This window comes from Pocillopora verrucosa, chromosome 12 (genome assembly GCF_036669915.1).
Source record: "Pocillopora verrucosa isolate sample1 chromosome 12, ASM3666991v2, whole genome shotgun sequence".
NCBI lineage: Eukaryota > Metazoa > Cnidaria > Anthozoa > Scleractinia > Pocilloporidae > Pocillopora > Pocillopora verrucosa.
Window position 1 is genome coordinate 18,997,272 of NC_089323.1, and position 11,855 is coordinate 19,009,126.

Consider the following 11,855-nt stretch of genomic DNA (forward strand, 5'->3'; position numbering starts at 1 on the left):
GTATCTTTTCATTTCAAGGGTTCGAATTTAAGCTGGTCATCTGAACTCTCTTAAAGGAATTTTCGTAAAGTAATCCCTTGTTAAGCTCACGAAGACAAGAAGATTAATTGATTTAGACAATCATGCAAATTGGAGTTTATTTATCAAGTTTAGGTGGCTTTGAATTCGTTCGTCTCTAATATCGAAACAAAACCACAAGTGTAGGAACATCCCAGTAAAAACATTAAACATGTGTGATCATTTGTCCATAATTGCGTCTCACTTTTATTATATTTGCATTCAATTAACCGTCAAGGAGAACTAAGAATTATCGTCCCTCTTCTCCAAAACGTTAAAAAAAAATTCTTTAAAAGTACAAGCGACTGATTTGGAAAATACCCCTAAAAAACTCACAGCAATCCAAAAGTTGTCGTACTGTCACATCAATTGTTGGTTTTGTTGGTAGCTAACCCACTTAAAGTTGCTTGATTTTCACTAGACAATCCACAAAGAGGTGCAATTAACCAATGTATGTGGAAACAGCCATCAAGATGAGACATTTTAAACTACCATTTGCCAACTTGGGCAAATGCATGTCAAATAACAATCCTCTAGATAGAAAACGCAATATATTGCAATTTTAACTATTAAATACCCAAACGAGTGGTTCACCAAGTTGCAAAAGTGCAGATTTGGATTCAACAACAATTCAATAAATTTAACAATTGGTTCATACGTCAGCGTGCGTTCATCGAGATATGTTGCACGCGGGAAGTTTGGAGAGCACAAAAGATGCGTAAGAGTTGCTCGAGGCGTAGCCGAGAGCAACTCTAGCTTCTTGAGTGCTTTCTAAACTTCCCAAGTGCTTCATATCTCAATAAACGCACAGCTGACGTATGAACCAATTGTTTTATAACATTTTCAACCCGATGAAAATTTTTTTCTCGAGGGATTTGTTTGCTAATTTCGTGAGCGTGCACAATATAGGAACATGAAGCACGCTCGCGTAATTGAATTTGATTAGACAAATTTACTAGCTATGTTATTAAATTTATTAATATATAGTCTAAATGTGTTGAAACAAAATGAGTTCAACAAGCTAATTTACTTATATAGTCATGTTGAAATACTATATATGGCCGACTTATCAGTGACCCATCGTCAACCAGTCAGCTACCCCTAATTGCAATGTTTGTAGCATTATTGCACGCATAACAGAACAATGTTTACACTTAATTTCTCCACTGCTCAAAATGCTCACAAACAACCAAAAAAAACCTCCCATAACAATAATTTAATATAATTTAAAATACTTTCCATCTGCATGATAACTTCTTGCTGCTCATGGATGATCAATTGAAGTTTCATTTCCAATATTACCATTATTAAGAAATCTATGCACCCTGCTGTGGATTTCATAATAGAAATTTTTTGGAAATTTTAAATCTTCTCCTTGAGCATTCCTTTAAGTTTCACTTCTCTTAATTAATTTTTTTACACTAAGCTACAATTTCTAAAATACTTTTGTCAATATACTTCTTGCTATATAAAACCTTTCAAATATTCATGGGAAATTTCATCAAAAAGTTAAAATCTGTCTTTCACAGCCTCTACATTTGTGTGCTGGATGTTGCTTGAATATCTAAAGAGTTATCAGGTGAATCATATCTTGTTTTAAATTCCCCTAAAAAATTAGACATACACCTCCTAGAGTTCTTTTGCCATAGAGACATGCCAATCACAACACTACTTCTTTAGAGTTAAACTTGAAGATGTATGCTTTCATATACCTCTAAGCTTAGAATGGGTATTGATTTGTGGGAGAAGCATCCCAGCGTAGAGTATAACCCTATAATTTAGGCAGATGCTTTCTGTAAACGATCCAGTTGTTGACATACAACGTGAAGCTACAGTGGAAATTGATTGTCACCATTCAGATCTGCTCTCTCCTCACTGTTGTTCACAGGGTTTCTTGATACAAAGTCAACTTCATCAGTAGGGTAACACTTGGGGCAGGGAGGAGAGGAAAACAGCCTCAGTGATCGGAACATCTGGAAAAAAAGGCAACAAATCATACATATATTAATATTTGCAGACTGCACAGGAGCTAGGAAGCCTGTAATTCTAGAATTCATCCCAATTTCCAAAGCATGAACTGATTTTGAGTAAGTAAAATGCTGACCTGTTGCAGGTCAAATGAAAAAGATTTCCAGATTTCCTTCTGGAAATTAACAAGTGGGGACTGAAGTAAGAATTTATGCTCAGATGTTGCGATTGGACACTTACTATAAAGAAAGCCACTAGGGTACCAAGAAACATGCCAACCAACACATCTCCCCAATGGTGCCAGTAGTCAAATATACGAGACAGTGAACACAGCAGTCCCAGTGACAGGAAGGCCACTTGCAAAAAGGGTTTCACCAAGTTGGTTTGTTTTGTTGGCATTGATGATTCTAGATACAGCTGTATATAAAAAAATAACTGATTCGTGACAAATTACCAGCAGAGTCGAGGGTACCCCAGTAACTATACTTAAATAAGAGATTTCAAATGTAAGGTTGGAAAATTATAAAAAAACTTTTACCCGCCAAATCTTATGCACTTTAGGAAGGAAGCTTTCTGTATATTTTGGAAACCCATTTATGTTTTTAGGAATTCTTTTAATAACTAAGGATACTCCTAAACAAGTCTTAAGTGTGAGATTATGAGCATTACCAATATGGGTACAACATTATTCTAAGATAAATGTCACTTCCACCTGCAGAGCCTGTGATGTTCTAGGTCTGGTATCAGGTTACTTGGTTGACTAGTGACAGAAACAAAACAATACTTACTGCCAAAAATACCATACAATAAGTTGAAAATGAGGCATGACCTGAAGGGAAAGACATTCTGAAAGGTAAAACAATTAATACAGCAAGGGGATTAGTTAGGAAAAGTAACATTAGAAACAGAGCTACCAATGAGCTAAACTAGTTTATACTCAAAGTTGGAGAAAGGCATTATGACATTATAGTTGTTTTCTCAAAAATAAAACCCATTGACTCTAACCAGTGTTAGTCAGTTATAAAAATCAAGGGGGAAGAGCAATGACTTGACATAATTCTTTAGAAAATGTTGTTGTATTGCATGACAACTATAGTATTTACCTTGCATCCAAAACATCTACAGGATCTCCTGTGCATATGTCCTCTGTAATAAAGCCTTGACTACAGTTAAGTAGAGTTGCATTGGGTTTGCATATTGCAATGAAGTATGGTCGCAATCTTCCAACAGTCACTTTACCCATGTCAGTGAACAGGTTTGTAATAAGTGCACCAAAACCAAACATGAAAAGAAGAAAGAATGTTCTGTAAAATAACCAGAGAAGCAAAAATTAAACCTGATTAAAACATATTAAATTTTTGTATAGTTACATTATTTAAATTATTAACCCTTTGCACGTTAATGTCAGCATTCATATTCTCTATACTCTATTCTATGCATTTTCTTTGAAACTGATGAGGAGAATTCATTCAACAATCAATGCTTATTAGACTGGCGATCATTTCCTTTAATTTCATAATCTTAATGAATGATTCCACAGTAGAACTGTGAGGAGAAATTAAGCAATGGTCAATCTTTGGGATCAGAGGGTTAAAAATAGAGAAGTGACTCAAAACCAACTGTCAATAACAATGTCCTCTCAGTCAAGCCTATAATAAACATGCATAGCAGACTGGTTATATTTGTATATTTCATATATTATGATCCAGAAATTTTCAAAATGGAAAAAAAAAAAAAACCATCCAATATGGTAATAAATGATTGCAGGTAAAATATAGTTGAATAATGAAAGCGAAAAAGGTATATTATTACAGAAAAATCTAGCTTGTACTAAGGTTTATAGAAGGGTCAAAGACCCTCTGCAAGATAGACCACCTTCCAAAAATATCCCTCTTTTTATAAAAATAAGATCTAGAAAGTTACAGAAGTTATATAACCTAATAACAAGTGAGGGAGGCAATTATCCAACAGACTCTGATTGGGGGCTGTTGAGTACAGGTTGTACTTGTTAATTCTCTTAGGTGTTGGATCCAAAAATTGGCTTGTCTATTTAAGGAGATCTTTGCTCTTGACCTTTCCTTAATAAGTGCTGTTAGTTCTTATGGTGGACTAGAAGAGGATTTAACATGATAAAAGTGATCATATCTATAAGATAGATAGTCTTGGGGGCCAAGTAAGAGCTATAAATCACCTTCTTTGCCATGCTGTTGGTGTGCATATCAATGGTCCACATTTGATGTTGAATTTGCCAACTTTAAGCTGCTGTTTTCTTCTTTTAGATTTAGCATTCACTGCTTCACACAGAATAATCTTAGTGAAAATAAAATGTAAGATACTTATTGCTCAAACAATGAACTGAAATGAGACGACAAAGGGTGTTTCATGCTTCACTGCATCTGTCGTTATGTTGTTCAAAGGAGTATCAATACTTTATTGGGCGAGTAATATCTGTGTGAAAACACCTCTGCATTTCTTCTTCAGGGCTTGGCAGGAAATAAGGGAATGCTTCAACACAGGAGTTTAATCGTGACTGCTGTTAAATAGAGTGAAAGTTACAAATTCAAATGGATCAAAATGGCACAAACTCAAACGTTTGTGTTAGTAGGAATAAGTCTGACAATGAAAAGTCGATATTGGCTCGTTCCGGCAAATTAGAAATACATATTCTATTTTCACGCCTCTGCCGATAAAAGAAATCAGTTGCGCAATTCATTAAAGTTTGGTAACATCGAAAGTGATTAGGTTTTTTTTTAAGTATCGAAGATAGGCAATGGATAAAGAAGTTGTCACAGTTCAAACGGCTAGAACGTGATTGGGTAAAGCGTTCACTATTTGAAAATAAAACAAAACAAATAAATGTTCGTTCACAGCGTGTTATTAAAAAATTATGACTGTCCTCCACTTACTCCGTTGTGAAGATCATGCGAATATATTCTGAGTATAAAAACGTTTACAGCAACATTCTTAGCAGGTCTAGGAGTTTGTTGGAGTAATTTTGTTTGTATTGACTTTAGTGGCTATTTGCTAAGAGATGTTGACCAACGTAGTTCAAGTAAATCCATAATAGCCTGTAAATAAAAATGTAATTGAGTTAATATCAAGTTAAACACTTACCACGGAAATCGACACAGAGAAACCCACAACTATCGTGAGCCATGTAGAGACAGTTTCTTCTTGTAAAGGTTTTTGAAGGCTTTTATCATCACAAAAAAATCCTCTGTGAGATGGTTCTATCGGGATGACATGGATCAACATCTCCGCAACACCCAGAGCGACAAGGCATACGAAATCCATGATCAAATGCCACTGAATTTTATGATTTCCCATTTTAAGAGGTTCAAGGTACTGCAAACACACGTGGAAAATTGAGAAATGAAACGAAATGGACCAATTTATCCTGTTACGTTTGCTTTATCTTTTCCGTTTCCGTTGAAGAGCCACTAGGACCAATGTTTACAATTAATCTAGACAAACGTCACATCATGAATATGCAAATCTACGACGAATCGTTTAACATTTCAATAGGGAAGTACTTACCAATATCTTACTGCCACCATTTTTTTAAAGCCCCTCGTTACTAGTTCTCAAGCTCTTCGCGGTATACGGCAGATTTGTACTCAGTCTCCCATCGTTGTTTTTCTTCTTTCTTTTGGCGTAGAGCTTAGTGGAACTAATGATCAATCGAAGAAATCTAATAATGCACATACAACTAAATTGTAACAAAAGGAACGTCGAAGGATAGTTATAATGTTATTTACGATAAAATTTACCGTTAAAAATCACCAGTCCCAGCTAAGAGCGCGTCTGACTCCGCAGGACCCCTGAGAGTAAAAAAATGTTTTTTTAGGCAAACTAAGGCTAACCAATGATCTTGCTCTAATGTTCCCATGTGATGCAAGCTCATTTTACAGCTCTTCGAGCAATGGCGGTCTTCTTGAATTGTCTTCGCAATGAAAATTTCCTCTGCCAGTTAAAATGTGATTAATCTGTATCCCAAACTAGAAATAATTACGGCGTCGGCGTTGAAACTTCTCTTCATCAAATGAGGTCTTCTCAAAATTTTCTGAGCTACAACAGTCGCTGTTGATACATGTAAACAAAGCTTCCTCGATCTGAACGGTGTTGCGGTGAGGGAAAATTTAAGTAACTTAGCTACAGGCCCTACAGAAATGTAGTACTTCCTAATGAACTCATCGGTCTGAGATGGATCATTTCATATGAACTTATAAAAAAAATTGACCATCTTCAACATCTGAAACATTTTTAGCTTTCAGTAATACATAACCTTGTACCTTACTGGAGAGTAACACTACCCGGTTCTAATAAATGTATGTTATTTCCTAGCGGAGAGGTTCATATAGTGAAATACTGTGAGCCAAGTCTGAACAAGGCAGTAGGCTGAAGGTAGCAATTTTTAAGCCTGAGGCTACAGGTTTCACTGAACAGACCTTTCAGCTCGTAAATAACTTATATAATTATTCTTCTTTAAAGCTGATGAGGACATAAATACACAGAGCTGTCATTAGATGAAAGACAACTACAATTCTTTTGTAGTGAATAAAAAGGTTGCTTCCAGATAATGTGGTCTTAAATCAGCTGATATAGAAGCTAATATTTAATGGCATTGATGGCCAATTGGCTGACTACTAAATAAATATCTGGCAGTAGTGGGCTGCCTAAAAGTTATCAAGGGGCTAACACATTGAGTGATTGTTCACTGATAGTTGGTAGATGTCTCCCTTTTCAGTTAGATTTATGTACACTGATAATGCACTTTAGGAACAGGTGTCCTCTATATTCCTAGAGGGGAGGGATTTGGGATTCTTATCTCAGTCCTTTGGCCTTAACCCTTAAACTCCCAAGATCTCATTAGTAATTCTCCTTACTGTCTGCCCTACAGTTCTTGTGATGTAAGTTTGGAGTATTTGGTAGTGGATCAACTAATAATCCTCTAATTAAGATTTTTCTTTATTCTCAACATGTGTCTGCTTGATATTGTAAGGAGAAATTCTGTCTTGGTCACTCATGGGGTTAAAGGGTTAATGACAAGTCTGTCTTTCTAGGAAAGCACTCATTCGTGTACTCTTTATTTTTCCTTTTTACAATCCTAAACTGGATTTAACAAATAATGTTTTGAATTTATTTTTGATAGAGTATTTCTGTCTTTTACCTCCAGAATACCTTTTCCAAATTTGTTCCAAAAATAAAAATGAAAATTATTGATAGGCTAATAAATGAAGAATCATTACATCCCTCTAACTTAGAATGACTTTTCTTTATCTTCTACAATGAATAAGGGACATTCTTAGTTGGTCAATCACAATTTTAATTTGTTTGCAGGACAGTTTACCATTTCATTCTCAGGATCTGAATATTAACTCTTGTTTACATAGCCTTTAAAATATTTCTTTTGGTGTCAGTTCTGAAACTTCAGAGTTGAGTAAACCATTATCCTCAGTCAATATTTTGATCAGCTCTCTTCTCTCTTTTTCTTCTCAATAAGTTAATAATATTGTGGGGAGAAACAGTAAAACTTCAGAGTTGAATAAAACTATAATCTTCAGTTGATATTTTGATCAGCTGTCTTCTTAAGTTATTGATATTGTAAGGAGAAGCAGCTGTTTAGTTTGCCCTGGGAGGGAAAGCTGGTTCAAGTATAGCTCAGATTTCTGCATGAAGATTACTCTTGTTCTCATGTTATTCTATTGCAAAAAATTGGAGAGATGCTCTCTTCACTAATTTTATATGTCTTTGATTAGATGACAGGGACTGTGAGGCACTGTGAGACAGGGACTGTGAGACTGACATGCTGATCAAGGTGAAAAGTATTTTTAAACAGGCGAGTAGGGAGTTGAATTAACATGTTGGTGGTTTTCTTCCATTTATATGATATTATCCATTATTTTGTCTATGGCAAGCTTTCTTAACAAGTAAGAAGCTTTGCAAGATGTAAAGGCTCCTGAAAATATTGAACAATGTTTACTCTTTGACTCCAAAGATCTAATGTCAATTATCTGCAGTTTGCCATGTTTTCCTAGGATTTCAGTGATGAAAATATGGTGTTAAATCAAACAACATCTCCTTGCTGATATTTTTCTTTCTTCTCAACACCTTTCTGCTAGAAAATCTATTGTTATCCAGAGGAGAAATTCCATTTTGGTCTATGAGTTGTATTGCTGTCAGCTGGGTTTGTAATTATTGACCTTGTCCTCTTTGAGACATATTCTTGTGACTATCCAATTCTTCCGCTTGTAATTTATTTTTCTCTCAATAAATCCATCAACAATCCATTGTTGAAAAGTCCCAGAGCCAATTGTCAGTAAGTGTGATCCCTCTATAAGAACATTCTTCTCTGTAAGTGCAACGACCCCACTGTCCATTATTAATGCATCTCCAAAACTTGGATTGTGCATTGTGGGTTTTAAAGTTTTCAACAAATATCTCCATATTTCTTTTATTTTCTTGGCGAATGAAATATTCTGTGATGTATATGTACGCAATGTGTCTGAGCCAAAACGTGTAAAATCAGATGACAGAAAGACTCTCTTAATTTTATACTTTCGTTGAAGGTCTTTTACTTTTTCCATCAGCACTTCGACGCACCGTGACAGTCGATCGAATCCATACCAAAGAATTTGTCGTTCAGCTCGGATATGAATCGAAATATATTCCTCGCCAATTGTGTCGATGATTTTTTTCGCCAGTGAATTAACAAATTCGCTCGATCGCAAGGAGTAAACCAACTTCCGGCTTTCAATATTTACTTCTGGTTCGAAGTGGCATCTGTGTGTACCTATCCCTCGCCAGTGAATTATAGTAACACATTTGTCTTCTTTCAGGATTTTACTTTTGAATATTGAAGACTTTTATTTTTCGGCGTCTAAGCAAATTTGTCTCCCGGCGTGAAATTACCGATTCTATTGGAAAAATTAAGACCGCTATCGATGAAATTGCAGTCACACCAGCCGGATTTTTTCAAAGCACTTTCGGTCTTTTGATAAATATCCGAGGATATTTTGTACCAACGTACCATTTCTTCTTCCTTGCGATCGCTGTACATAAAATGGAGCAATGTTGTGTTTGTAACGCTTGATTGACATTCCCGTTTGAAAGTCTCTAGTTTAACCAACGGGGCATAGCGAGATCTCTTGAGCAAATTTTTCATAAATGTCACATCAAAATACAGCGACATCGGATGAAATTTTCTGGTCTCCGACCGTCTTTGTCCGAACCAACCGTCAGGCAAACCACACATCCTAGAATCGCGCACTAAAGGCTCTACGACTACACGACCAGTTTGCTTGGCCACCGCAGCCAGTTGTAGCAAATTTTCTGTAGTCTTTGTAAGTTGTTCGTAATGATGTAAAACAAAAAGGAATTTGAGATTTTGTTTCGATCCAGAATTAATAATTGGCGGAACACTCGAATTGTCATCTCGCGGAATATTCCTTAAAGAGACACTCTTCACCTTGTTAGACCGTGTCGTTGATAATTTTTTAGCGACAGTTTTGTTAAACCGTTTCAATGAAAGTAATCCGTTCAGTGATGGAAAATTCTTCCGAAAAACGCCAGGTGAATTTGAAGTTTTGTTGTCTTGTTCACGAAACAGATGATACATGATGAAAATACTGAAAATAACATAAGTCTTTACACCAAATGGAACAGTGCATCTCGACAAAAATGATCTTCGTCTTCTCACACACGGCCACATAGAGACCAAAACTTGAAGAAGAAAAACGAAACAACCGCTTTATCGAGCACAAGTTTCTTTCAGCTCGCTATGAAGTCATATCTTCCTCTTTCCGTTCGTTGATCCTTGATCCTTGATATTAAACACGAAACCGCGCTATAAATAGGTTAGCTCCGCCTCTTTGTTTCAGCTCAAATGTAGTAATCTCCCAATATGGCAACCAACGGTCCCATCATGAGCGAAACGGTCTGCATGGAAGAAACACTTTCAGTGTTTTTTTGTGTCCATAAATTAGAGGATATTGAGTATTGTTGACTCTCTTAATTGAGCTCATTTTGATATTAATTGGCACTAATTTATAGTTCGGCCGCTCAAAGCGCGATCTGCGGTTTACGAGACACTCGCACAGTTGTCTTTTCAAAATTCGCGCCGCGTAACTTCGGTTTATGTCCCAAGCCCCTATACACATTGGTTCTCCGAGCCTTCAGATTATTCCCAATGAAACTAGCGGATTCATGAAACACTCTATTCGTAATGCTTAATATTATCTGTGATAATTCTGTGACAAAAACCTCTAAAGTATGAATGATTTCGCAAGTAAGTGCTTCGTCCAGCAATATTTTCAATGTACGTTAACAAGAAGGCCACCTTTCTGTTTCCGTTTCGCATGCTACAAATCCGCAGTGAATATTTTTTCCATGACATGGTACTTTAATTGTTTTTGGCAGTTTCGAACAATTGCTCACGGCTGTTGACAGTTTGATGGAACGATAAAAAAATTCTTTTCAAATTTATGAAATATCTGCCGTCACCAGCTGCCTGCTCCGAATACTTTGATCATGGCGAAAAATGACTTAATGGTGGACTTTATCACTCTTAGGGGTTAAGGGTTAAAATTGTTGCTGTGTAGGTTGTCATCACAGATAACCGCTGTCAATAGCCCCTATATTGGTACATTTGTTTTCCTTTTGAATAACCCACTGATTTTTTAATTGATCGATAGTCAATCGCGTGCTTTTCTTTAAACCCAAATCCAGTAATATTATAACCTTTCCTGTCGAAATTTCCACACATATAACCACCAGATCGATAAATAAAGTATTCGCGTGCTATATCATTCAAGTTTTATCTTGGCTTTTAGTTAGTGGGGATGTTTTGTCTCCAAGAGAGCCTTGAGTGAAATGCCTTGGGGTAAAGATCTTAATCGGCTTTAAGATAATTGTATAACCGTGTATGATGACACGTTCATATTCACGACAGTTGCCACCCCCAACAGTTTGCAGCTCCGAATTCGCCGCCTCCTCATTTGCAATCGCTTAAATCAGTTTTACAAATGAAATTATCCAGTTTAACTTTAAAAATCTATTTGGTATCTGTCAAAGTTGTATAAAATATAATTTAATCGTCTGGAAGTATTCTGTGGGTCACCTTACAGGTTGATTCCACCCTTCCTGGGAGGTGACTGATGGTACAAATACAATTAATCTGGTGATATAATCAGTTTATTGATTACAGTCAACTCTCTGCTAACGGCACAGGCGGCCCAAGCTCCAGCTGTGAGATGATCCTCTTGCACAATAACAGTCACGGCGGAATCATAAGAGTTTGTATGAGAATATTTACGACCGCTCTAAGGAATAAAACAATACGTCAAATTCTCAATGAAATAAGGCACCTTACTCTCACAGCGTATCACTTTTTATCTGACCGTTTACTTTGATGAAAAGAACCCATTGGAGCGAGTTGTCCATTTCAAGGTTTTCAACTTACATAATTAAAGCCCTTTTCTTATGTACGGTGAAAATCTCGAAATGGACAACTCGCTCAAATGGGTTCTTTTCATCAACAGAAAGCGCATCAGATAAACAAGTGATAAACGCTGTGGAACGTAAGGTGAGGGTATTTTTAGTTGAGAATTTTGACGTATTTGTTTTTATTCCTTGAGAAGTGGTCGTTAAAATATGTTTTCCCCCATATACAAACTCTATAATTCCGCGCTATGATCTGTAATATTGTGTATCAAGAGTGATCATCTCACAAGTGCTTGGAGCTTGGGCCGCCTGTGCTAACGGACACTCTTTGCAAGCGAATAGCTTTTACTTAGGAAACTTTTTTTTCTCAATTCCCCGTTTTACCTTTC

At 36.3% G+C, this 11,855-nt stretch overlaps 1 protein-coding gene and 1 pseudogene across 1 annotated transcript; both read right to left on the reverse strand.

Moving 5' to 3' along the window:
• Nucleotides 1-182: 182 nt before the first annotated feature.
• On the reverse strand, nt 183-5,471 carry LOC136277536 (phospholipid phosphatase 1-like). Its single transcript, XM_066159868.1, has 6 exons — nt 5,140-5,471; nt 4,217-4,335; nt 3,129-3,329; nt 2,814-2,871; nt 2,266-2,442; nt 183-2,030 (listed from the first exon to the last, which is right to left on the reverse strand). Exons 1-6 carry the CDS (start codon nt 5,350-5,352, stop codon nt 1,887-1,889), a joined length of 912 nt encoding a protein of 303 aa, XP_066015965.1. The 5' UTR covers nt 5,353-5,471; the 3' UTR covers nt 183-1,886.
• Nucleotides 5,472-7,115: 1,644 nt separating this feature from the next.
• LOC131771422 (uncharacterized) lies at nt 7,116-9,854 on the reverse strand (annotated as a pseudogene).
• Nucleotides 9,855-11,855: the final 2,001 nt, after the last annotated feature.